The 27433-nt window shown below is 35.0% G+C and overlaps 1 protein-coding gene across 4 annotated transcripts in view; it reads left to right on the top strand.

Moving 5' to 3' along the window:
- The window catches only part of ARHGAP44 (Rho GTPase activating protein 44), a 148060-nt gene that overhangs the window by 39828 nt on the left and 80799 nt on the right, over window positions 1-27433 (top strand). For 3 of the 4 annotated variants that reach the window (XM_031965519.1, XM_031965518.1, XM_031965520.1), the window contains exons 7-8: window positions 21254-21371; window positions 26665-26733. In XM_031965519.1, the coding sequence (XP_031821379.1) occupies window positions 21254-21371; window positions 26665-26733 (187 nt within the window). Of the gene's footprint in view, window positions 1-13531; window positions 13872-21253; window positions 21372-26664; window positions 26734-27433 lie in introns of those variants that run through there. The other variant, XM_031965522.1, reaches the window with a different exon arrangement.

Raw genomic sequence — 27433 nt, 5'->3', positions numbered from 1 at the left:
TCCCAGGTTTTTTTTAAATGATACTTGTGAAGACCATGTATTTTAAAATCAGCCGGAGTTAGGAATTCAGGTTAAGGGAAAATCGTCACTCTTTATTCTCAGTGAAGAAGGATCGGAGGTGGAAGGGAATCGGCAATAGCAATGTGTGCAGCTGAGTCAAGAAGCTAGTTAGACCAGCAGCCACACAACCAGCAGCTACGAGCATAGAACCCAGGCTCAATGCCTCCCAGCCTCTCTTCCTGTCTCTCTGCCTCTACCCACCAAAATCGTCATTTCCTATACAGGACTTGCACAGAGAGTGGGCGGGGGCCATTCTTTATCCAAGCATGTATATTAATAGAGTATAGTCCAATTACTATTTAGCCTCACGTGCTTGGAACCTCAGTGCATCAACTCAAGCCTCAGCCCATTACATCTCCCGCTTTCTTTTGTTTTAGAACACAGGTGGTCATGCGTCAGAGCCCCCAAGGGGAGGTGATCACACCCTCCCTGACTTCTCAGGAAAGGCGGTGAAAGCACTAAAAAGGAGATGATCACGCCCTACCTGACATCTCAGGAAGGGAGATGAAAAGCACCAAAGGAAAGTGGGGTTTGCTAGTGGGATTCTGGGCTAAAGGGTCTTATTATGCACAAACCCATCAGCATGGGAGGAATTACACAAGCACATAGCAATAATGCAGAGGCTATTAAGGATGACCCTCCCCTCAGTCAGTGCAGGCTCAATGTGGTGTAACAAAAATGAATTGTACACGCAAGTAGTGGAATAACAAACAATATAAATCAACATGGTGTTATAAAAGATCACCAGAAGTCCTAGAAGGAGGGTATGTAAACAACAGTCATACACCTTCTTCAGCAGCCAAGAGATAGTCCAAAACCAATCTATTGTCCATTGCTTCACATGTCAGGGAATCCAATGATCCCCCTGAGTTTTTGAAGTCCTGCAAAAGTCTTTTTATGTGTTAGGGAATCCAATGATTCCAGCAGATTTTGAAGTCCTGTAACAGTCTTACCATTTCTCAGAGAAGCCAATGATTCCTGAGAGTTTTCGAGTCCTATGTCTCAGAGAATCCAATGATTCCTGATGGTTTTTAAGTCCTATGTCTCAGAGAATCCAATTATTCCTGAGGGTTTTCAAGTCCTACAACAATCTTATCATGTCTCAGAGAATCCAATGATTCCTGAGGGTTTTGAAGTCCAACAATCTTTGATGTCCATGAGTCAAACGACATAACTGCCACGCTCTTTCAATGGTGAGCACAATCAGCAACAGAACCACCCGATATTTCTTGGGTCTTCTCCTTTGTTTCAAGGGTCTGCTCCGTCTCTCTGCGATGGACAAGGCAAATATGGCTCGTTGGCACCCATCTGATTCCTTTTCCACCTGTAGAGATACAAGCAAACCCTCTCCCCAAAGCGGTTAGCTTATCTGGTCCTTTCCATTCACCACTTTCTGGGTCTCTCCACATCACCTGGTGATTATCTAAAGATAGTGGAGTCGCTCGCACTGGACACTGACCTTCCGGTGGGTTATAAAACCTGTCTGCTGGAGCCAGTGCATCTTTGTCAAAAATCAAGAAGTTAATAGTATAAAGGATTAGATTTAGAAGTTCTCTAGGATTACCTGTGGCTCCCCCTTTCTTTTGTTTTTGGAGGAGCGTCTTAATAGCTCTGTTTCTCCTCTCTACTATTGCCTGTCCTTGAGGATTAAAAAGTATGCCCGTGGTGTGTAAAATCTTATACTGTGCACAAAAGTGTGCAAAATGTTTTGAAGTATAAGCAGAACAATTCTGTTTTTAGTGCTTGTGACACGCCCATAATGGCAAATGCTTGTGTGAGGAATTCAGTGACCACTTGGGCTGTCTCTTTTTCTGCTGGTATTGCAAAAGTGAATCCCAAAAAGGTGTCTACCACAACGTGGATAAAAGACAGACGACCAAAAGATTTATAATGGGTCACATCCATTTGCCAGATTTCATTGGGTCTTAAACCACGAGGGTTCTTCCCTGGAAGCAGTGTGGGAACGTGGAAAGGAAGGCAAGCCATACAGCCTTTTACTATACTCCTAGCTTCCTCTCTTGTTACTCCAAATTGTAAACGTAAGGCTTGAGCAGCCTGATGATATTTAGAATGAGATGTCTGGGCTTCTTGGAATAAAGGTATATTGACCAACATAGGCTATCTGCCTTTGAATTGCCATCAAAAATGGGACCTAGAAGTCCACTATGAGAATGGACATGTAATATATAGATCTTACCTGGATACTTTCTCACTTGCTCTTGAAGTTTCTTAAAGAGCTGATATATATTAGAGGCTGCAAATTTTATTTGGGCTGTGGCAATTCTTTGTACCACACCTACTGAATAAGCCGAATCAGATATTATATTTATGTCTCCTGGATAATAAGTAAGAGCTAGAATGATTGCAGACAATTCATTCTGCTGAGTGGACTGAAAAAGAGTTCTGACTACTCTCTTTATAGTTAGATCATGAGAGTACACAGCACAAATATTATGTTTGGATGCATCCATGAAGATAGTTGGTCCTTTAAAAGGAACTTTAGAAACTTTTTCTTCAAGAATCCATCGCCAATTATGTAATAGTCTGGTTACCTTTAATGGAGACCCATGTATAAAATTTGGAGCCATGGCTAATAAAATTTGCCACTCTGGGATGGTCTCACAGCACACATTAATTTGTGTATTGGTATAAAAGGTGTATATCTTGTCAGGTCTTGTCCCAGATAATTGTACTGCTCGCTTAGTGGCCTTTAATAAAATTCTAGCCACAAGCACTGGGTAAGGAGTAAGGCTTTGTTCTGGTTGTACCGGGAGGTTCACCCACTCTATCACACTGTCTCCTTGATGAAGGACTGCTGTGGGTGCCTCTTGTGTGACAAAAACTGATATTTCCAAGGGATTTTGAGTGACTCTTTCAACCACATTGGATAAAGCCAGTTCAACTTCTCTCAAAGCCTCTTGAGCTTCTTTTGTAAGCTGGCGTGGTGAATTTAAAGCCCTGTCTCCCCTTAAAATGTCATATAACGGTTGTAACTAATAGGTAGTCAAGCCTCACACTGGTTGCATCCATTGGATATTGCCTATCAATTTCTGAAAATCATTCAATGTGTTTAGCTTCTCTGTTCTTAAGGACAGTTTTTGAACTGTAAGCACCTTAGGGTATACTTCATATCCTAAATATTGAAAAGGAGCATGTCTTTGAATTTTTTCTGGTGCTATGTATAATTTGTAATTCCTTAGTGTTTCTATGATCTTTTGGAGACATGCTTCTAGCATTTGTTCCTCAGGTGCACTTCCCAATATATCATCCATATAATGTAATAGCATAACTTTTGGTAATGCTTTTCTTACTGGAGCAAGAGCGGCAGCAACATACATTTGACACACAGTGGAGCTGTTTTTCATTCCCTGTGGCAGAACTCCTCTAAAGGCGCATATCTTTTGTAAGGCTCAGCTAAGTTAACGCTGGGCACTGAAAAGGCAAATCTTTTCATATCCTCCTTATCCAGAGGGATAGAATAGAAACAATCCTTAATATCTATAACCCAAAGAGACCATTCTCTAGGAAATTGAGTAGGAGATGGAAGTCCAGGCTGAAGAGTTCCCATAGTTTTCATTTGTTCATTCACCTTTCTTAAATCTGTTAACATCCTCCATTTTCCAGATTTCTTTTTTACAACAAACACTGGGGAATTCCAAGGACTTAGAGAAGGTTGTAAGTGTCCTTGGTCAAGCTGCTCCTGTACTATATCTAATAAGGCCTGAATTTTATCATTCCCTAAGGGCCACTGTTCTATCCACACTGGTGTATCAGTTTTCCATTGGATAGGAACAGGTGAAAGTGTTGGCAGGCCTTCAACAGCATCCCTGCTTGAAAAACCAAAGTACTCATTTTTAACCCTAATTGCTGTAAAACGTCTCTTCCCCACAGATTGATAGGGATTTTTTCCACTATAAAAGGAGTAAAAACTCCTGTTTTGCCTTCAAAAGTTCATCTCATAGGGGCAGCACTAACTTGAGCTGCTATTGATCCTCCTACGCCAGACATGTAGGTGTCTGCTTTAATCTTTGGCCAGTGACTGGGCCAATTGGCACCTCTAATGACTGTCCGATCTGCACCAGTGTCTACCAATCCTTCCAATGGAAGGCCATTTATATAGATCGTGAGCATAGGTTGGTCAGTTGTTACAGCTGCTGTCCAGTATATTGCTGGAGTTTGTGATCTGGAATCAGAATCTAGGTGACTATCACCAGGTTGCTTATTAGGATTCTGTATGAGTAAACCTGATGTTACTATTTCTCCTGGGTGATAAGTCACACATTATCTGCCTGTATTGGTGACTGGGATATTATCTACACATTCCCCAGTTTCCCACATCAGTGTGTGGATGGACACTGTTTTGTATGTACTCTCAGGAGGTAAAATGGTCAAGCCTACTGTGCCTGGAGGCAAGGGATCCTTGCTGGAGGAGGAACAGATTTCACCTCTCCAGGGGGTATCTCAGTTGTCTCAGCTGCGTACAACTCTATTCTCCCCAATTGTAATCCCTTTCTCCCATCAGGTTGCTTCCTGGCTGGTTGATTGTGTAATCCCTTTCTCCCATCATATGGCTTCCTGGCTGATTGATCATATTGGGGTATTGGACTTCTAGGCACTCTCTGGAGGCACCATTGGCTACCATCATGCCCCAAGTGTTTTTTGCCTGGGGTCCTGGGGCGAATTCCCTGAACCTGTCTACATTCTGAGGCCCAATGGAAGCCTCTGTTGCATTTTGAACATGGGGTACTGGGTCTTATTCTCCCACCCTGTTTTCTCAGTCTGCCTCTATACCAACATTGAGCTTTCAGATGCCCTACTTTACCCCACTGAAAGCATTGACGAGTCTCTCTGGAAGTCCCTTGCCAGAAGGGACCCTGTCTACCCATGTTGGGATCTTGGGAAGTCTGCATCATAGTCTGGCTATTAAAGGCATTTGTGCCCACTGTGGCACAGCATCTTATGAACTCCTCTAAAAGCACATCCTTGCACAGTCCTAGTATAATTCTTCTACAGACCTCATTAGCATTTTCCTTAGCAGTTGCCTTATTAAAACATCTGTTGATGTATTTTCCTCATTAGTTCTTGTGATAGCAGTCTGCAAATGTCCCACAAAGTCAGCAAAGGGTTCATTTGGCCCTTGTGTTATTTTTGTGAAGGCCTCACCTTTGTCATTTTTATTGTGAATCAAAGCCCACGCTTTGATAGCATTAGCAGCAATTTGCTCATATGCTGCTATGGAATAATTAATCTGTACTGTGACATCTGCATAGGGACCTATACCTGTTAGTAGGTCATAGGTGATTACAGCATGAACTGCATTTTGACTATTTTGTTGGGCTTATATCCTACAGAGCTCACTATATTCAGAAAGCCACACGTAATTTTGTCCAGGTTCTAGGCATACCCTTGCTATAGATTTCCAGTCATTAGGAGTCAAGATTTCAAAAGCCAAATTCTGTAATAGCATCTTAACATAAGCTGATGTAGCCCCATAAAGAGTGCAAGCCTTTTTCAGGTCTTTGAAGATTTCTATGTTAAAAGGAGCATATCTTCGACTTTCTTGACCTGAGGAATTAAACTGGGAAATTACAGGAAAAATATGGGGCTGTAGTTCTCCCACATCTATATCTTTGGCCTTCATTAAGTCCTGTTGCAATCTACTCATAGGAGTAGTTGGATGTTGAGGGGGAGGTGCTGGTGCTGTCACTGCCCCCCCCCCCACTGCCCCTCCTCCCTCCATCCCGGAGGGTGGAGTTGATGAAGGAGAGTCAATCACTTGCTCCTGAGGTGGGGCTGAAGCTGCCTCCTGAGGTGGAAAAGTCACCACACCCTTGCTCACTTAAGTCTTCATGCCCTGTGGGGATATGGTCATTAATCTCTTCATTGTCTTCCTCCTTAATATCAGGCTTCCCCATTTGGCTACTCCAAGCATATTTTTTCTTTCTTCTAGGAATAGGGTTTTGGTGCTAACTGAATTATATTGTATAAATAGAATGCCTTGATGGAAACTGAATGAGGACCATTTTCACTGTAATATGCAGACATCTGTTGTCCAACCAGGGACCAGTTATCTCAAGAAATCTGCTCCTCCTCTACAAACCAAGGGAAGATGCGGTTTAATGTCTAGCTACCTGTTCCCAAGTTATATGTAGCCTTTGTCCTTCTATCAGCTTAAGCATGCTTTCTATAGCACCACTCATGGGTGGGGTTGAAGGGGTTGGGGGTGGGGATGGAGAGTCTTTAGCTAGCATTTGTCCCATTTCAGCCAAAAAAAAAGATTACTGGTTTAGTTTTTAAGAAAATAAGTTCCCTGTTTGTCTATTAACAATACTCACCCAAGTTCCTGGTCACTGGAGACTTCTTCAGTCCTTGGTTCCCACCGTTGGGCACCAAATGTGAAGACCGGGTATTTTAAAATCAGCCGGAGTCAGGAATTCAGGTTAAGGGAAAATCGTCACTCTTTATTCTCAGTGAAGAAGGATCAGAGGTGTAAGGGAATTAGCAATAGCAATGTGTGCAGCTGAGTCAAGAAGCTAGCTAGACCAGCAGCCACATGACCAGCACCTATGAGCATAGAACTCAGGCTCAATGTCTCCCAGCCTCTCTTCCTGTCTCTCTGCCTCCAACCAAATTTTTCCTTTTAACCAATCATTGAAAGGTGGGTCCCAAATTTTTTAAAGCATTTTTAATAGGGATGGTTAATTTTTATTTGGACCTAATTTCTTCCTTCGGAAAACTTTCAGTTTACTATTTTAATTGGGTTTATGGCCATTTTTTATAAATTTTATTCAAAGGTTTCCCAAATTGAAAAAGTTTAAAACATTTACCAAAAAACTGCTTTAAAATTTTAAATTTTAACTTTTCCTTTTAAATTTTTTGGGGGTAACAATTGGTTTTTTTGGCAAATTTTTTTTAATTCATGGGTTAAATTCTTAATTTTAAACTTTTTATTTTACTATTTTTACTTTATATTTTCTGAATTGTTTTCATAAATTTCCTTTTTTTAACCTTTTATTTTCAAAATAATGATTTGGGTTAATTTTTAAATTTGAAATTTCTTCTTCCTTTTCAAAATTTTTATATTTTCAAAAATTTCCTTTTTTTTTAAATTTTTCCCTAATTTGGAAAAGTAAAAACATTTAAAAAAAATCCAAACCAAAAGTTCAAGATTTAACCCAATTTCCTGCTTTAAGAAAAATTTGAACCAAAGGGTTTTTGGAAAACCAAAAAAATTTCAAGAAACAAAACAAACAAACAAAATATTTTACTTTTCCCCGTCCTCTTCTGAACTTAAGTCTTCTCTTTTATTCACCAATTTTCAAAAAACTGGTTTTCAAATTCAAATCTTTCATTTTGAAAAAAACCAAATTTCCCTCAAATTTATCTTTAAAGCAAAATTTTTATCCAAATCCAAATGTTTGGTTTGCTTCAATTTCCATTTGTACCAAAAAATTCAACAAGGGCTCTCCAGGCCCAAAACAACCCAAACTTTTTTGTAGAACAATTATTCCACTTCCTTCTTTACCATAACTTCTTACCAAATTTCATTGAAATGGGCCTCCCTCATTCAATTTTTGGAAACCTAAATAAGGGTACCCGAAAATTTTTTGCAATGTTTGGTTCCTCTTTCTTTCCTTTAAGAATTCTTTAAGGTTTCGGTCTTTGAAACACCTGGAATTTTCAGAAAATTATTCCAAACATTTTAATAAGCCCTTTCCAGGGCATAAGTTTCAATTTCTTCCAAAATGGGGTCAACAAACTTTTTTAATTATTGGTCCCTTTCCCCCTTTATGATTCTCTTTAATTTTCCTGTCACTGCCAATCAGAGGTATGAGTAACCTTTCAAGTTTCCAAATTTGCTTTCTCCAGTTGGGGAAGAGGCCCTTCCTTTTGGGTTTCCTTCTTCATCTGGGAAAATTGTCTTGGTAAACCTTTCCTTTTTCATGGGCTGAGGGTTTTGGTTTTGGAAATTTGGCCAGGAGGGTTTTCTTAAACAACCCTTTCCAATTGGGTTCCCGGAAATTTTTGTGTCAAATAAAGAGTTGTTGCCTTAAAAGTTTGAGTCTTTGGATTCAAAGCTTACCAAAACCAGAATGTTATAGTCATTTACTATTGTATATATTATGTACCTAAGCTATTTTGCTGTTCTACCACTCTGTTTCTTAGCCAATTTCAGATTGTTTTGATGATTACTATTTTGAAATATGATTTGAAAACTAGTACTGATAACCTTCTTTCACATTTTCTTATTGATTTTCTTGATATGTTTGACATTTTGTTCTTCCAGATGAAACTTACTATTTTTTCTAGGTCTGCAAAATAATTCTTTTGGTAGTTTGATTGTTGTGGCACTAAATAAGTAAATTAATTTAAATAGAATAATCATTATATCATTATATTGGTCTGGTCTAACCATGAGCAGTTATATATCTTCAATTGTTCAGATCTGTCTTTATTTCCATGAAAGTGATTGCTTCATAGGTAGACTCTTAATTATCTTATATTGTTTGGAATGATTTTAAATGGAATTTCTTTTTATGTCTCTTCTTGCTGTATTTTACTGGTAATAGACAGTATGTATTTTGTCGATAATACAGAAATGTTGGTGATTTGTATGGGTTTGTTTTGCATACTGGAACTTTGCTAAAATTGTTAATTATTTCAACTAATTTTTTAAGTATACTATCACATAATCTGCAAAGAGAGATAATTTTGTTTTCTCATTAACTTTTATTGTTCCTTCAATTTATTTTTCTTGCTTTATTGCTATAGGTAGCATTTCTAGCAGTGTTACAGTGACGATAATAGACATTCTTGCTTCACCCCTAATCTACTTATCCTTATTACCGATAATGGTTTTAGATAGATATTACTTATTGTTTTAAGAAAGGCTCCATTTACTCCTTTGTGTTCTAATGTTTTTAATAGGAATAGTCATTGTTGTTTTTATAATCGATATGTTCAGTTATGCTGATAGTTTTACTAATATTCAACCAGCTCTTCATTTCTGGTAAAATCACATCTGGTCATAGTGATTGATTTTTGTTATATATTGCTATAATCTCCTAGCTAATATTTTTTATGATAATAGCTCTTGAATTTTTCAAAATACAAGCAAAGACAGTTTTCGACATTCATTCACCCTTGTAAAACCTTGTGTTCCAAATTTTTCTACTTCCCTCTCCACCCCTTTCCAAGACAGCACAAATCCAATATAGGTTAAACATGTTTCTACCCAATATTTTATTCAAACTTTTTGTATCAATATTCATTAAGGAAATTGGCTTATGATTTCCTTTCTCTGTTTTTGCTTCCCCAAGTTTAGGGACCAAAATTATATTTATGTCATAGAAGGAATTTGATAAGGCTCCTTTATCTATTTTTCATATATTTATATAGTATTTGAATTGATTCAATATTAGCATAATACGGTATTATCAATATTATATTATGTAATTAAATACAGTATTCTAATTGATTAAATGTTAAATGTTTGGTAGAATTTACTTGTAAATCCATCTGTTTGTGAAATTTGGGGGCGGAGGTGGGGTGAGAGAGGTGGGACAGAAAAGGGAATTAACTTATTGCTTGTTCAATTTTCTTTTCTAAGATAGGGTTATTCAAGAATTCTGCTAATCTGAGCAATTATATTTTTGTAAATATCCATCCATTTCACTTAAGTTGTCAGTTTTAATGGCATATAATTGGGCAAAATAGCTCCTAATAATTGCTTTGATTTCATCTTCATTAGTGTAAATTCAACCCTTTTATTTTTGATTCTCATAATTAGGCTTTCACCTTTCTTTTTTTAAAATAAAATTAACCAGTGGTTTATCTTTTATTGTGTTTTTCCTCTTAAAACCAGATTCTAGCCTTATTTATTAATTCCATGTTTTGTTTTGTTAACATTCAATTTAATATTCTCTCCTTCATTTTTCAGAATTTCTGTTTTCATCTTTAATTGAAGATTTTAACTTTTTTTCTTTTTTTTAGTTTTAGTTTTCTTTTTCAGTTATACATCCAATTCATTGATCTACTTTTTCTCTTTATTGTTGAGGTAAATATTTTACAATATAAAATTTCCCACAAGTACATCCCACAAAGTTTCTATGTTGTCCCATTGTTGCCATTATTTTTAAATAATTGATTATTTCTATGATTTTTTCTTTGGCACACACGTTCTTTAGCTTTTGATTATTTACTTTCCATTTAATTTTAATCTATGCTTCCAAAACTAAATTATTGAATGTAATTTTATTGACCCTTACAAAACCTTGTGTTGCAAATTTTCCCCTCCTTCCCCCATACCCTTTCCAATAGCAATTAATCCGATATATGTTATTGTTTTTCTTTTTACAAATATGATATGAGAATTCAGAATCTTCTAAGCACAAAACAAAAACAAGAATTCTATAGAGTTTATCGGTAGGGCATTTTGTCTAAGAAGGAAATATTTAACTCCATCAAAAAGTAAAGTGCAAGCAAAATTTAGAGAGATACAGGATTCTTGGCTCAGTTAAAAAAAAAAAGGCAGATGGTATTCAATTTTATGCTGTTAGCAACAATCCAAAGCACTTCTGTGATGCCCTGAAGATTATTTAAGAACCAAAGATCTCTGGTGTACCTCAACTACTCAACAATGATGCAGCCAGTGATAAAATCATGTGATAAATCAGTGATTAAAAACATGATCCTGAAGAAATGGACTTAACACTTCTGTAATGTTCTTAATAGACCATCATCAACCAATATTGAAAACATTGTTAGCATATCTCAGGTTGAAGTCAATCCCCCTCTAGCCAAGCTTCCACCTGAAGAAAAGGAATGTCACTAAGCTCCTCTCAGGTGGCAAAGCACTTAGTGCTGTTTCCCTCCCAGAAGAGATCTACCAGATAAGGAGTCCACTATTCACTCAGATGCTGATTGAAAGATTGCAGGTTATATAGCAACAGATGATTATCCCTAAGAGATCAAGGATGCCTTTGTGTTCATCACTGTGAAGAATAGGTTGTCCTGTGATAGTCACTATGGGTGTAATGTCCTCTTTAAATGTAATGTTCTTTGTTGAGGTTTTCTTGGGGTTTCTGGGAGCAGCCTTCAGTAATCACCACATGAATAGCCAGAGGTTAAAGTGCAAATCCTTTATTGTTTCCTTCAAAGTCTTGTCTCCTTCACTTGGGGCTTGGCTAGTTTTTCTGGAGGTCTATCTCTCTCCTTGGTTCCAAGAGCTTGAGCTCCCACCTGCCTTCTCTGGCTTCTGAATCTCCCCGACTTCCAAGGGTTTGTGCTTCAGCCTCCAGCCACAACAAAGGTGGAAGAAGGAATGAATCTGTCTCAGCTTCCGAGAGTTTCTAGTGTGCCTATCTTTTTTTGGCTCTGAGAGCTTCTCGCTTCTATGTTCCGCAGTGAGTATACGCCAATCATTATAGAAACCATTGTTTGTTGTAGGATTAAATCAATGCTAAACTAGATTTAACCATTATCTCCTCAATTCCACTTAATGCCTTGTTTCAAGTTCTAGCCCATAGCATCTCCTTGTAGGATTAAATCAATCATACTGAACCATGCTAAATTAGATAACTATTGTCTTTATCAATTCCACTGACTTGGTACCTTGTAAGAATCCTTTGTTTCTAGTTCAGAGTTCTGGCCTATAACAATGGGGTCTTGCCAGAGTCCTCTTTAATCATCTGACCTTTCATCTGGCAGATAGTTATCTACCCAAGAACCAGTGTAGCTTCAGAAAGGGCCAAGATATTGTTAATATGGTGTTTACCACTTGATAACTCCAGAAGAAATGCTAAGAGCAGAAATGAGATCTATATACAACATTCATTGACCTGTCCAAGGCCTTTGATTCTGCCATTCATGAGGGCTTGTAGAAGATTATGGTGAAATTTGGTTGCCCAGAGAAGTTCATAAGTATTGTATTCCAGTTCCAGGATGGTATGCTTGCACAGATTCTGGATCATGAATTTTCATACTTTCCCAGTCATCAATGGAATGAATCAGAGATGTGTGCTTGCTCTCATATTTTTGCACATAAGGAAACTGAGGGTCAGGGAAATTATGTGACTTGCTATGGTCATGTAGGTAGTAAGCATCATAATCAAGTTCTAGCCTATATTTCCAGACTTACTTCACATTATTCTATGTGTTGTACTTTGCAAGCAAACTAACGTACCATCTGGTCACCAAATTCAGCATTCCATCTCTCATTTCCATATCTGTTTAGACATGAACATAATATTCTTCATCTTTAGAATTTACTCCATCTTCACTACCATCTTAAAAACCTTATCTAAGGTTTCTCATTCTCTACAAAGCCTTCCTCCTACTTATGAATACTTTTCATCCTTTCAATGTGTATCATTCATTTGTGTATATTCTTTGTATTTACTTATCTTTGATATGAAGTTTTTGCTTTGTTACATAGGTACACATTATTTTCCCTATTAGACTACAAAGTTCTTAAGGCCATGGATTGTAACTTCTGTCTTTATATTTCTAATGTGTAGTATAGATCCAGGCATAGAGTAGGTACTTCTTGTTTGTCCTTCATACTCAAAGAAGAACAATGATATCATAATGCTGGTGTCAAGGTACAGTGTGTCTGACTGTGGCTAATCAGTCCAATGTGAGCTCTGAAGACTATGTCCCAGATTGGGTACAAATAGTCTGTTTGGACATTTGGGATGGAGATGTTTCTAGATTTGTAAATTTCTCATTTCTTTTGTGCTACTGTGATACTGCTTTGCTCATAGATCACAGCAGCAGGTATGCCATGCTAGATAGTCCTATGCCAGTGTCTCCCTTGTCTCACAATTGTTACTGGAGTTCTTCAGAGTGACCTTGAAAGTGTCCTAGTACCACTTCTTCTGACCTCCTTGTGAGCATGTTCCTTGTGTAAATTCTCCATAAAATAGTATTCTAGGTAAAGTTGCACTGTTTGTCTGTAAGAAATGACCAGCAGGATGAATACAGAGAGGCTTGGAGAGACTTACATGAATTGATGCTAAGTGAAATGAGCAGAACCAGGAGATCATTATATACTTCAACAACGATACTGTATGAAGATGTATTCTGATGGAAGTGGATTTCTTTGACAAAGAGACCTAACTCAGTTTCAATTGATCGATGATGGACAGAAGCAGCTACACCCAAAGAAAGAACACTGGGAAATGAATGTAAACTGTTTGCATTTTTCTTTTTCTTCCCAGGTTATTTTTATCTTCTGAATCCAGTTCTCCCTGTGCAACAAGAGAACTGTTCGGTTCTGCACACATATATTGTATCTAGGATATACTGCGGCGTATTTAATAGGACTGCTTGCCATGTAGGGGAGGGAGTGGAGGGAGAGGGGGGAAAAATCGGAACAGAAGTGAGTGCAAGGGATAATGTTGTAAAAAATTACCCTGGCATGGGTTTTGTCAATAAAAAGTTATTATAATAAAAAAAATTTTTTTAAAAAAAAGTTGCACTGTTTGCAGTAGTTTGAAAGCTTGACAATTCAGTTTGAGAAAGGACCTCAGTGTTCCATTACTTATCTTGCTAGGTAATTTTCAGAATCTTACTAAGACAATCAATTCAAATGGAAGAAATTCATTTTATTCTGGCATGGTGCAGGTAGACTGTCCAGATTTCATAAGCTTATAATAAGGAGGTCAGCACAACAGTTCAATTTGATAGGTAGTCTTATATCTCCTCTCAGACACTTTATTTTGGACTCTCCCAAATGCTGAGTTTGCTCTGGCAACGAGTGCACCAACCTCATCCTCTATGTGTAAATTCCTGGAAAATATACTGCTGAGGTAAGTGAACTTTTACCACAATATTCAAAATTTCTTCATTTGCTTTAACTGACAGTTCCATATATAGATGGTGTGGTGCTAGCTGGTGGAGAACCTCTATTTTCTTAGTATTAATTGTCAGGCCAAAATCACTACAAACAGTAGAAAATTGATCCATTTGCTGTTGTATTTCAGTTTCAAAAGCTGCATTAAGTATACAATTATCTGCAAACAAAAGATCTGCATCAATTCTTCCTCTACTTTAGTTTTGGTGCATAAGATCTTTTCAAATTAGCCTGTAATTGGTATCTAGGCCAACCAGGGATTATCAGCTTCTCTCTCTTTCTCAGTAAGAGACTTAGATATTGTGAAACAATGCCTCAAGAGTCTAATTTTTTAAATTACCTTATAAAATCTGTGTCAGAGTCTGATATTCATCTGTTTACTCATGTAGAAAGATGTGTCTATCAGTAGAGTTCCTGATTATATGCTTGCTCCCTCCCTCCAATCTAAACTGATAAATTGTAATAGTCTTTGGAAAAATTAATAGGGATAAAATTTATAACTATAAAATTGTAATTCCTTTCTTGGAATTACAGTTTGATGACAAGTAATTATTTTATGAATTGAATTTGATGGCTTAAGTAGCCACAAGTTTTCTTACAAAGATTCCAAATATTCAAATTATGGCACTAAAGAGGAAAATTATGAGAGGATTGCCCCAATGTGGGGTTATCTAGGTGGGGTTGGTTCAGTCCTGAGTAAAAGAATTCCAAACCTATTCAATTCAATTCTATTCTATTCAAATTCCAGCTCAAGCTGAAATCCAGCTTGTAGATGAGCCAACTTGGGACTTCACCCACTAGTCCCTTTTAGCTTGTTGCCAAATCTCCTATTATAAAAGAGCCCATTTAAAATCATCTCTTTGCAGAGGTTCTAAATGTGCCATGCTATGCCATGCTAGGCTATGCCATGCTATGCCAAGGAAGCCTCTGCCCACTGGAATAATATTCTTTTCCAGTGCTACCCTCTCTTTACTTTCACCTACTTCCCTAATGAGACTTTATGTCTCTCTGTTGGGATTTCTAACCTTACTTCCCAATCTTTATAATAAATCTCTTTTATCAGTCTAGGTTGTCGGCTTTTTAAATTCCTTTACAGAGAATCCCTGTACCACCAGAAGGGGGTTCCCCAAAACTCCCTACTCTTGTGCTGAATCCCAAGGGGGTGCAGGGAAGCCAAACCTTTCCATTTGGTTCCCTGAACCCCGAACCTGCCACTAGACCTTACCATTTAACACCCTAACTGCCAGAAACCATAATCTCATTTTGGTTCCCTAAATCTAGACCTTATCATTTGGTTCCCTATAAAAGGGAACCCCAAAACCTAAACCTCATCAATTACCACCCCTGCCTGTACATGGTACCTTCACCAAAACTAACCATTTATTAGTTCACAAAACCCTCATAAATAAATGCAGAAAATCATAAATAACAACAATTACTATTATGATAAACTAATAAAACATTTCATTTTCTGAACATGATACAATAAAATTACATTCAATAATTTAGTTTTGGAAGCATAGATTAAAATTAAATGGAAAGTAAATAATCAAAAGCTAAAGAACGTGTGTGCCAAAGAACAAATCATAGAAATAATCAATAATTTATTTAAAAATAATGGCAACAATGCGACAACATAGAAACTTTGTAGGATGTACTTGTGGGAAATTTTATATTGTAAAATGTTTACCTCAACAATAAAGAGAAAAAGTAGATCAGTGAATTCGATGTATAACTGAAAAAGAAAACTAAAAAAAGAAAAAAGTTAAAATCTTCAATTAAAGATGAAAACAGAAATTCTGAAAAATGAAGGAGAGAATATTAAATTGAATGTTAACAAAACAAAACATGGAATTAATAAATAAGGCTAGAATCTGGTTTTAAGAGGAAAAACACAATAAAAGATAAACCACTGGTTAATTTTATTTTAAAAAAAGAAAGGTGAAAGCCAAATTATGAGAATCAAAATTAAAAGGGGTGAATTTACACTAATGAAGAGAAATCAAAGCAATTATTAGGAGCTATTTTGCCCAATTATATGCCATTAAAACTGACAACTTAAGTGAAATGGATGGATATTTACAAAAATATAATTGCTCAGATTAGCAGAATTCTTGAATAACCCTATCTTAGAAAAGAAAATTGAACAAGCAATAAGTTAATTAATTCCCTTTTCTGTCCCACCTCTCTCACCCCACCTCCGCCCCCAAATTTCACAAACAGATGGATTTACAAGTAAATTCTACCAAACATTTAACATTTAATCAATTAGAATACTGTATTTAATTACATAATATAATATTGATAATACTGTATTATGCTAATATTGAATCAATTCAAATACTATATAAATATATGAAAAATAGATAAAGGAGCCTTATCAAATTCCTTCTATGACATAAATATAATTTTGGTCCCTAAACTTGGGGAAGCAAAAACAGAGAAAGGAAATCATAAGCCAATTTCCTTAATGAATATTGATACAAAAAGTTTGAATAAAATATTGGGTAGAAACATGTTTAACCTATATTGGATTTGTGCTGTCTTGGAAAGGGGTGGAGAGGGAAGTAGAAAAATTTGGAACACAAGGTTTTACAAGGGTGAATGAATGTCGAAAACTGTCTTTGCTTGTATTTTGAAAAATTCAAGAGCTATTATCATAAAAAATATTAGCTAGGAGATTATAGCAATATATAACAAAAATCAATCACTATGACCAGATGTGATTTTACCAGAAATGAAGAGCTGGTTGAATATTAGTAAAACTATCAGCATAACTGAACATATCGATTATAAAAACAACAATGACTATTCCTATTAAAAACATTAGAACACAAAGGAGTAAATGGAGCCTTTCTTAAAACAATAAGTAATATCTATCTAAAACCATTATCGGTAATAAGGATAAGTAGATTAGGGGTGAAGCAAGAATGTCTATTATCGTCACTGTAACACTGCTAGAAATGCTACCTATAGCAATAAAGCAAGAAAAATAAATTGAAGGAACAATAAAAGTTAATGAGAAAACAAAATTATCTCTCTTTGCAGATTATGTGATAGTATACTTAAAAAATTAGTTGAAATAATTAACAATTTTAGCAAAGTTCCAGTATGCAAAACAAACCCATACAAATCACCAACATTTCTGTATTATCGACAAAATACATACTGTCTATTACCAGTAAAATACAGCAAGAAGAGACATAAAAAGAAATTCCATTTAAAATCATTCCAAACAATATAAGATAATTAAGAGTCTACCTATGAAGCAATCACTTTCATGGAAATAAAGACAGATCTGAACAATTGAAGATATATAACTGCTCATGGTTAGACCAGACCAATATAATGATATAATGATTATTCTATTTAAATTAATTTACTTATTTAGTGCCACAACAATCAAACTACCAAAAGAATTATTTTGCAGACCTAGAAAAAATAGTAAGTTTCATCTGGAAGAACAAAATGTCAAACATATCAAGAAAATCAATAAGAAAATGTGAAAGAAGGTTATCAGTACTAGTTTTCAAATCATATTTCAAAATAGTAATCATCAAAACAATCTGAAATTGGCTAAGAAACAGAGTGGTAGAACAGCAAAATAGCTTAGGTACATAATATATACAATAGTAAATGACTATAACATTCTGGTTTTGGTAAGCTTTGAATCCAAAGACTCAAACTTTTAAGGCAACAACTCTTTATTTGACAAAAATTTTCTGGGACAATTGGAAAGCAGTTTAGAGAAAACTAAACATGGACCAACAATTCAATACAAATTTACCATCAGTCTATGAATAAGAGAAGAGTTTATCAGACAATTTTCAGATGAAGAAATTGAAATCTTTTTTTAGTCATGTGACAAGGTGCTCTAAATCACCATTGATCAGAGAAATGCAAATTAAGATAACTCTGAGGTACCACTACATACCTCTCAGATTGGCTGAGATGACAGGAAAAGATAATGATGAATGATGGAAGGAATGTGGGGAAACTGGGACACATACATTGTTGAAGGAGTTGTGAACTGATCCAACAATTCTGGAGAGCAATTTGAAACTATGCCCAAAGGGCTATCAAAATGTGCATACCTCTGATCCAGCAGTGTTTCTAATAGACGTATATCTCAAAGAGATCATAAAGGAGAGAAAGAGGACCACACATGCAAAAATGTTTGTTGCAGCCCTTATTTAGTGGCAAGAAATTGGAAACTGAGTGGATGCCCATCAACTGGAAAATGGTCAAGTAAGTTATGATATATGAATGTTATGGAATATTATTATAAGAAACGGTTAGCAGGATGATTTCAAAGAGGCCTGGAGAGACTTGCATGAACTTATGCTAAATGAAATGAGCAGAACCAGAACATTGTACGTGATAACAAGATTTTACAAAGATCAATTCTGCTGGACTTGGCTCTTTTCAACAATGAGATGATTGAGGCCAGTTTCAATGATCTTGTGATGAAGAGAGCCATCTATGCTCAGAAAGAGGACAGTGGGAACTAAGTGTGCATCACAACATATTTTTATTTTTTTTGTTGTTGTTTGCTTGCATTTTTTTGTTTCTCATTGTTTTTCCTTTTTGATCTGATTTTTCTTGTACAGCATGGTAATTGTATAAATCTGTATACGTATATTGGATTTGATTATATTTTTAAAATGTTGGTTTACGCAATTGCCATCTAGGGGAAAGGGTGGGGAAAAGGGAGGGAAATTTTTGGAATAAAAGATTTTGCAAGGAATGCAAGATTTTGCAAATTTGAAAAATTATCCATGCATATATTTTGAAAATAAAAAAGGTGTAATAAAAAAGAGAAGAGTTTATGAACAATCAGAGAGAGGATCATAGGAAGTAAAATAGTAATGTAATAGTAAAGTAAAATATAATGATTACATGAAATTAAAAAGGTTTTGCACAAACAAAACCAATGTAGCCCAAATTTTAGAAGGAAAGTAGGAAACTGGGGGTAAATGTTTGCAGCAGATTTTTCTGATAAATGTTTTACTTTTCAAATATATAGGGAACTGAATAAAATTTATTAAAAAAAAAAAGAACTATTCCCCAACTGAAAAATAGTAAAACAATATGAAAGTTTTCAGAAGAAGAAATCAGAGTCATATAAAAATACACCAAATCATTACTGATTAGCGAAATTCAAGTTAAAACAATTCTGGGGCACTACCTTATACTTATTTGATTGGCTAACATTACAGAAAAATGATAAATGCTAGAAGGAATATGGAAAAATAAAAACATTAATGTACTATTGGTGAAGTTGTGAACTGCTATGCCCCAAGGGCTCTAAAACTATAAACACCCTTTGACTCAGCAATACCACTACTGCCTCTACCTCCCAAAGAGATAAAAGGAAAATGACTTAAATATTTAAAAATATTTAAAGCAGTTCTTTTTGTGGTGGCAACGAATTAGAGACTGAGGAGATGTCCATCAATTGGGGAATGGCTAACCAAGTTGTGATATATGATTGTGATGGAATAAATACTGTGCTATAAGAAATGATTAAGAGTATCATTAAAAAAAAAAACCTGGGAAAACTTATATGCACTAATGTGAAGTGAGCAGAACACGGAGAACACTGTATACAATAATGCCAATATTATAGTAATGATCAGCTATGAAAGACTTAGCTACTCTTTTCAATACAATTATTCAAGACAAGTTCCAAGTAGTCACTAAAATGAATTGATTAACTGAGTGCAATATGAAGCAATTTTCAATTTTCTTTTTTCAATTACTTCTTTCCTTCTCCTGCTTTCTTTTTTAATTAAAAAATTAAATGCTATTTTATTTTTCTAAATTCATGCAAAGATAGTTTTCAACATTCACCACTGCAAACCCTTGTGTCCTAAATTTTCCTCCTTCTCCTCTCATCCCTCCAAGACAGCTAGCCATTCAATATAGGTTAAACATGTTCTTCTTTTTTCTTTCTTTTTTTTTTTTTGGAACAAGGCTAATATGGAAACATTTGCATGATTTTAGATATATAATTGATATTGTTTTGCTTGCCCTCTCTCAATGGATAGGGTTGGTGCTAGAGGGAGAGAATTAGAAGTTCAAAAAAATTTTAGTTGCATATTAAAATAAATTAAATATAATTATTTTTAGAAATTAAGATCATGAAATTATGAAAACTCAAAACAAATATTGATCTAAATGGGGAATTATTGATGAATAGCTTGAATCAGATGCAACAAAACTGAAAAGAAACTCGAGTAAATCTATAGATCAGTATAATAAAGGGCAGAAACATGTACGGTGATTATATTAAGATATGATATAACATGAACCAGATAGGTGGTAAAGGGGATAGAGCCCCAGATCTTGAGTCCTAAATTCAGATCTAACCTCAGACACTTATTAGCTGTGTGATACACTGAGCAAGTCATTTAACCCTGTATGCTTCAGTTTCCTTATCTGTAAAATATGAAGGAGAAGGAAATAGCAAACCACTGAAATATCTTTACCAAAAAACTCTTAAGTGGGGTCATGATAAATAGGACATGACTGAAATGAAAGAACAACAACATGACATAAGATGGAAAACAGCTTATAGCTCTGCTTAACATACCTCAGTAAAGATAAAATGAAGAAAAGCAGAATGAATAATAGGTGGAATAACAGGAAGAAGTACTCCAGAATTTCCCTCTTTAACTTCTCCAAATATATCTAGAAAATTTATCAGATTGAATTTTGATGGAGGAAATTTTAAAAAAAAGAAATCATAGTTATTTTTATAGCCCAGATTAATGGAGAGAAAAGGGAAAAAAGGTGGAAACTGGAAACATTGGAGGGATTGTCCAGGAGCATGATTTTTGTGTATTTTTTGTTTTATTTACATAAACTATCATATCCATGGACCTCTGAGACTAATAGCAAAGGTAAATATTTTATTATATATTTTTCCAGTTTGTATGATATTGTTTTCTTGGGGCTCTTTTTAAAGTTGAACATTTCCCATGTAATTCAGTTGTTAACAAATCGGCCTTGCTCTTTGAAATTCTTTTCCATGAGAAAGATAGCAAATATTATTCTTTGTTTTTCTATAGAAGAAACTTACAGAGAAGAATGATTGGATGTAATTAGTGCCAATACTACAAAGACTTGAGCCCTCAACTCTTGACAATAGATTTCTCGAACTACAATTTAACTTTAAAAAACAAAGCAGCATTGTCACCTGGCCAGCAGCTTCCTGATTAATACTTAATCATCACGTGTTCATAGTCCCTGGAGAATTCAGATCTTCTAATTCCTATGAATGTAGGACTGTTCTCCTATTTTATGTCTCTCTTTTTCTTTCTTGTTTCCCACAAGGTGGCAGCAGACCTCCAAATCTTCAGGTTTGTCCAGCAACTTGCAGCCCACAGGTGCCAAAGCTGATGCCCTCAGGGAAGAAATGGAGGAAGCTGCAAACCGAGTGGAAATTTGCAGGGTACCCACTCCCTACTTTGTCTCATGTTGTCCCTTACCTGGAGGTACACCCTAAGAAACAAAGAGATTTGCAGGGGACCTTTCCCCATCTTGTCCCATCCCTGGAGGCACAGAGACTTAATAGCACACACACACACACACATACACACACACACACACACACACACACACACACACACACACAGGCGCGCGCTCCATCTTTCTTTTGAGCTGAAATTTAGAGTATTTGCAGATAACCAAGCTTCTAATTCATTAGTAGAATCTTACCAGGGATTCTTAATTCAGGCTTTATGATTTTGGTTTCCTTCATAATCCTATATATTTTATATATTGAAAAACTTTATTCTGGCTCTTTTTTGAGTGCTAAATCCCTTTTAGGGTTAACCTGCCTTAGATCCCTTTAATGGCATCTTCTTCCTGACTACATCTTGTTTTCTCCTTTGTTAATTGCTAAAAACCTCTTTTCCTTGCTAAAGACTATTTATATATTTAGCCTGTATAATGAAATCTTTGCCTTTTGGGGAAAAACAGCAACAACACTATTTTCTGAAGAGAACAATGGCTTCACCAGATCGTCAAAGAGATTCATGACAGAAAAAAAAAAAGGTTAAGAACCCTTGTTTTTGATCTTGAATCCTAGAGATTCTTTTAGAAGTATAGGAAGTCAAGAGTCTGAAGGATAGTGGGGAGGAAATTTCACTCTGTCCTGAATTAGAAGATAGTAAACTATTACCATTAGTTCCTTTAGTAAACTAGTTCCATTAGTTAAAAGAAGAGAATATGTTGTGCTTACTTCACATTGATATTTATATCAGTGCTATATTTAAGAGGAAAAAAAAAAGCTATTATCACAAATACCCTATTGATATTTGTCTACCTATGGCATTAGGTAATTCACACTCACTACTTATATTCAGGAACTTCTAACTGACCTTTCTGTTATTATCTGCTGTTATTTTTGACTAATTGGAAACTGTAGGCACTGTTATTCTCTTATTATCTTCAAGACTCTCTCTATCAAATTTAAGTTATAGATTTTTGAGAAACTGACTCCTGAATGTAAAACTATTCACTTTAATGGAGAAAATGTTCTTTTTCTGAATTCTATGTTTACATTTCTAAATTCATTGAATACTACAGTCTGTTATGGGAAAAAGCTTACTATCTAGAAAATTTGCTTTTTATCAACTCAGGATCATTTTTCCTCCCAGGTACATTATTGAGAGTAGCAATTATATTCATTTATGTTATTTGAAGTATCTATTCCTAAGGTCTAGCCAGAATTTTAGAATTGTGTTTAGAAATCACACAGTGTTACCTAAACATAGCGAAATTAAGCTTTTATCAGAAATGAGATAAATAGAATTGGTGACCAATAAATGAAAAACAAAGCTGGAAAGAACGTATGGAAGCACAATCCCTTTGCTACATAGCCACACACAATTCTATTGGAATATCCATCATGCTCAGTCACTTAAGTTTACCCAAATGGTCATGATCATAAATCCATAATATTTTGTCTTCATTCAAATGCGTCTGTCAAGCCTTCTTTCTTTTAGAAAGCACTGACAGATTTAAAAAAATTCGTTAGCTTGGTCACTCACATATTATGGGACAAATAAGAATAGTACTAATATTCCCGGAGTATAGTAGTATAGATATAATAAACATCTAATTCTTGTTGTTGCTATTGTTCATTTTTCATTCCAGTGTCATTGTTCTCTTTTTCTATCCTGCCTATTTCATTTTTGCTTTTTGTATTCTTTCCCATTTTTCTACAATGATAAATTTTTACCTCTAATTTTTATATTAATAGATCAATTACAAAAATATGTCATTCAGAATTTTAGATATTATGTCATAAACATTTCCTGATGTACATTTATATCTCATTTTATTTTATATCCCATCACCTTACTTATACCTGATATTTGATGTGTTTATGAGATACAGAGAACTTTTTAATATACCAGTCTTAATGTGGTCAGATTATTTTCTTATTAATTTTTTAAAAGGCATCTGCATCTAATCTCAGAAATGATCGTTATACTTGAGATAAAAGATAAGTTAATATATATTGACAATTTGTTTAATATCTTATTCTCCCATATTTTTTAAAACCATATATTCTTTAGTTAAAGGTAAATTACTCATTTCACAAGCAACATCTAAGTGAATAAACTGGAACGTTTGTGGGAGGTGGGAGTGATTAGTGCTTATGTGCAAACACTCTTAGAAAATGAGAATGGAATTTCAATATTTGGTATTATTCAATATTGTGCATCAACGACACTCTCTTAAATTTTTCCCCCATCCTTTAATAGTTAGTGATCTGTGAAGGCAATGGCTGGTCTCACTGCCAGAGATTTTAATGATTAAAAATGAAAATACATCCCTGTTTGAATCATATAAGGTTATATTCCCTCATCTTTCTTCACCTAATTTTCTAAAGCAAAAAAAGAAACATATTAGAGTCAATTTAAAGAGAATATGCTAATTTTAGTCTCATTATCACACTATATTCACCAGGTGTGGAATGGAACAATAGAAATTTCATAACTGTTAACATAATTAAGAGTATAGGTGTTACCAATAGCATTTATCCATTGCTGCCTAAAATGATATTTGTTAAAGAGTTTCTGCTTTGGTTTGAAATTTTGTTTAATAAAAGTATTACTTGGCTCACAATACTTTAGCTTATCCATATTAAATGCTAATTAAAAGATTTTGATTAAATGAAAATATTCATATACCATCTTGTATAGGTAGTCTCTCCTTAAGCCACTTAATTTTTAATGCTTTCTCCCACTCACATTATTTGATATTTACTCATATCTCTACTTGTTGTATCTCCTAGTATCAGGTAAGTTCCTTGAAGACAGGGAGAATGATTTTTGGTCTGAAAAGAACATAATCAAAATAACCAATAGGAATTTGTTACCCAAAATAATTAGGATGATAATAAAAAAGCACCTATATATTTAGGTGCCAACACATATTTAAATTATCAGGCCCAGATAAACTAAATCTAAGACTACTAAAAGAATTATCAAATAATATTGTTAACAAGAACTAGAAGACATGATCATCATTAGAAGATCATGGAAAGAGGCCAGCAAAGATGCTGGAATGAGCAGAAACCATAAAACTAAGCTTTCCCCTACTATTACTCCAGTAAAGATTATGAAGTACCATTTAGAATGATGGTCAGGAGAAACCACAGTGGTTCATTTTTCTAATTCATATTAATATATGGAGATAGCCAGAAGTCTATGGATGTTTGAGCAGGAGACTCAGAAAGACCCAGGTTGGGGCCTTCAGTCAGTACAATGGTAAGCCAACAGCTGTATCACTTTGCCATGTAGGGAGATCTCAAAGGATTATGCCTAAGACAGGTAGCAGGAATAAGAAATATTTGGTAGCTTTATTCATCTGACCCTAGAAAGGAATACTTTATCTAAAATGAACAGTGACTTGGGGCTGTAGCAAGAAGGAAGGAAGGAAGCAAAAAGACAGAGTAGGATCTATCCATACTGAATTGATATGTGGATAAACTAGTACATATGGCCTAGGGCCTGAAGATATGATAAGACAGTGATTTTGGAGCAGGGGTGCATTTGATTCTCTATTGTTCTGCCCAACTCAGACCAGAACTAGGGCCTACAAATAGGGTAGGAATCTGGGATCACAGATTGATCTACAATTCTGTACTCTAAACCTTCTAATCAGTGAATAGAGGATGGAACCAGAAACAATTTACTGGAGCTCTAACCAAGAGCAACTGTACATTTATATCTCTGAGGCTTAAACTGTGGTCAGATACTACAATTATGAGATAAATGGAGCACTGATCAGCACATGCTATAGATCATACTGCTTAGAACTCACAGAAAGTTATGGTTCCCTGGCTTTGTCGCTTATTTCGTTTTAGACTTCGATATTCAGAGAAAACAGCAGCAAGATACCAAATAATATAGATTAAGACCCAAAAAGGCCTAAAAATTAGCACCAAAAATGTGCAAAGCCCCTGGCCATAAAATAAAATCCTAGTTCAGAAGATAAAGACTTGCAGAAATTAAAACAAAAGAGAAAGAGAGTGAGAAACAGACAGACAGACAGACAAAGACAGAGTCAGAGACGGAGACCAAGACAGAGACAGATAGAGGTAGAGACAGAGACAGAGCAAGAAAGCACTAGAAGCTAAAAAAAATAATAAAAAATAAAAATAATTTAAAAAAAAACCAAAAAAGTCAAGAAAAGAAAAGAATACTTCTACAATGACTACAAGTAAGTCCACAAAGACAACTAAATTCCTGGAAAAAATCAGTTTTAAATATATAAATATATATATAAATGGAATAAAAACTCAGAGTAAAGACTGAGGAGAAAATTAGCATATTAATACAATAAATACAATAAGTTGTTAGTTTTAGATGGTCTTAGAAGAAATAAAGAAGAAAAAAACACACTGAGGAAGAAGGAGGAAGGAGTGGGAGAAATTTATAATTGGGTTGTACAAGTAGAAGACAATAAAACTATAAGGAAAACATTGGAGGCATGATAAAAAAAAAAAGTTTGCTATAGAAATACATTCAACTCATTAGAGAAACAGGAAGGAATTGGGTTTGGAGAGGGAAGAATAAAAATGAAAGTACATTCTGGAAAGTATTAATTATAAGAAAAACATTCCATCATCTGAGGGTATTTTAGGATAAGGGGCATGGAGGGAATAATTAAAAGAAAAAGAAAGAAATTAGTTAAATTACCTATCTATGCCTTTGGGTAGGTTATTGTTCAAAATTTTATACAGTCCATGGTTCTCCTCTAGTCTTTTATCTAAGTTGTCATTGAATCATTAATTTTTTTTTTTTTTGCAATGTAGTCAGATAACAAGCTCTGATTCATCTAACTATTCTAGCTCACATTTATACTAGGTCACATTTCTTTACTTTGCATGGATAACATTTAGACAGAATCACAGAATCCATTAAAGCCCAGAGAAATCCATTCCATTTTAAATTATTTTAAATTTTAGAAAGCTTTTCTTTTGCTTCTTTTAAACCCATATACTTTTTATTCTAGTGCTGTCCTCTTGGTTTAGTGAAAATACATGACAGTTTAGTGAAAATACATGACAGATGTATAAAATGCCCAAGGTAATCTAACAAGATCAAGGAAAGTTGGGTGGGACTTCTCCATTTTACTTTTCTGCTGCTTCAGATGCTGAAATTCATATTTTTTAGTCTTCTGTTGTTTTCCTGACTTTTCATAACTTAACATTTTGCCATCCACAGGACCAACTCTCAGCTGATATGTACAATTTTGTGGCCAAAGAAATTGACTATGCAAACTACTTTCAAATGGTAAGACCCAGAAAAATGGCATTATTTTGAAATAAAATTTTCTGAGCCATTATAGTAAGATTTTAGTGTAAAACTACAAGATCAAAAGTGGAGAACATGACTCTTCCTGGCTAAGTATACTTCAGTCCTATTCATATGAAAGGCAGCATGGCACAGTGAATAATAGAACACTGGACTGAAAGTTGGGTAGACCTGTGTTCAAGTGTTGCCTAAGATATTTTCTAACTGTATTATAATAGTCAAGTCACTTTACCTCTCTTAATTTCAGTTTTCTTATCTATAAAATAAGAATAATTCTTGTAGTACCTACTTTCACAGGGTTGTTGTAAGGATCAAAAGAGATTAAATATATAAATACTTGGCAAACTGAAAAGTTTTATTCAAATATCAGCATCATCCTGTCACAATTTGAAACATTAGGCCTTCAGATTCTCCTTTTGTGAAATATTATTATATGTACATTTCTCTAAACGTCTAAAAATAAAAAAAGAATCATCAATCACCTAGCTTCAAATCTCAATTTCTTTTGTCATTTTTATATTCTAATGGAAAAAGGATCACCATTTATAGTTTTTTAGTACTCTAATATAGTCTTATGAGTTAAAAATACATTAAGCATTGGGCTTTACCTGATTTTTTTTAAAAAGCTAAAGTTTTTCAGTAAATACAATAAATAACAAAACATGAGCTTTGATTCTAG

The sequence above is a fragment of the Sarcophilus harrisii genome, chromosome 4 (genome assembly GCF_902635505.1).
Source record: "Sarcophilus harrisii chromosome 4, mSarHar1.11, whole genome shotgun sequence".
Taxonomy (NCBI): Eukaryota; Metazoa; Chordata; class Mammalia; order Dasyuromorphia; family Dasyuridae; genus Sarcophilus; species Sarcophilus harrisii.
Note: the sequence above shows the minus strand (reverse complement) of the source record. Positions and strands in the feature narration are given on the sequence as shown.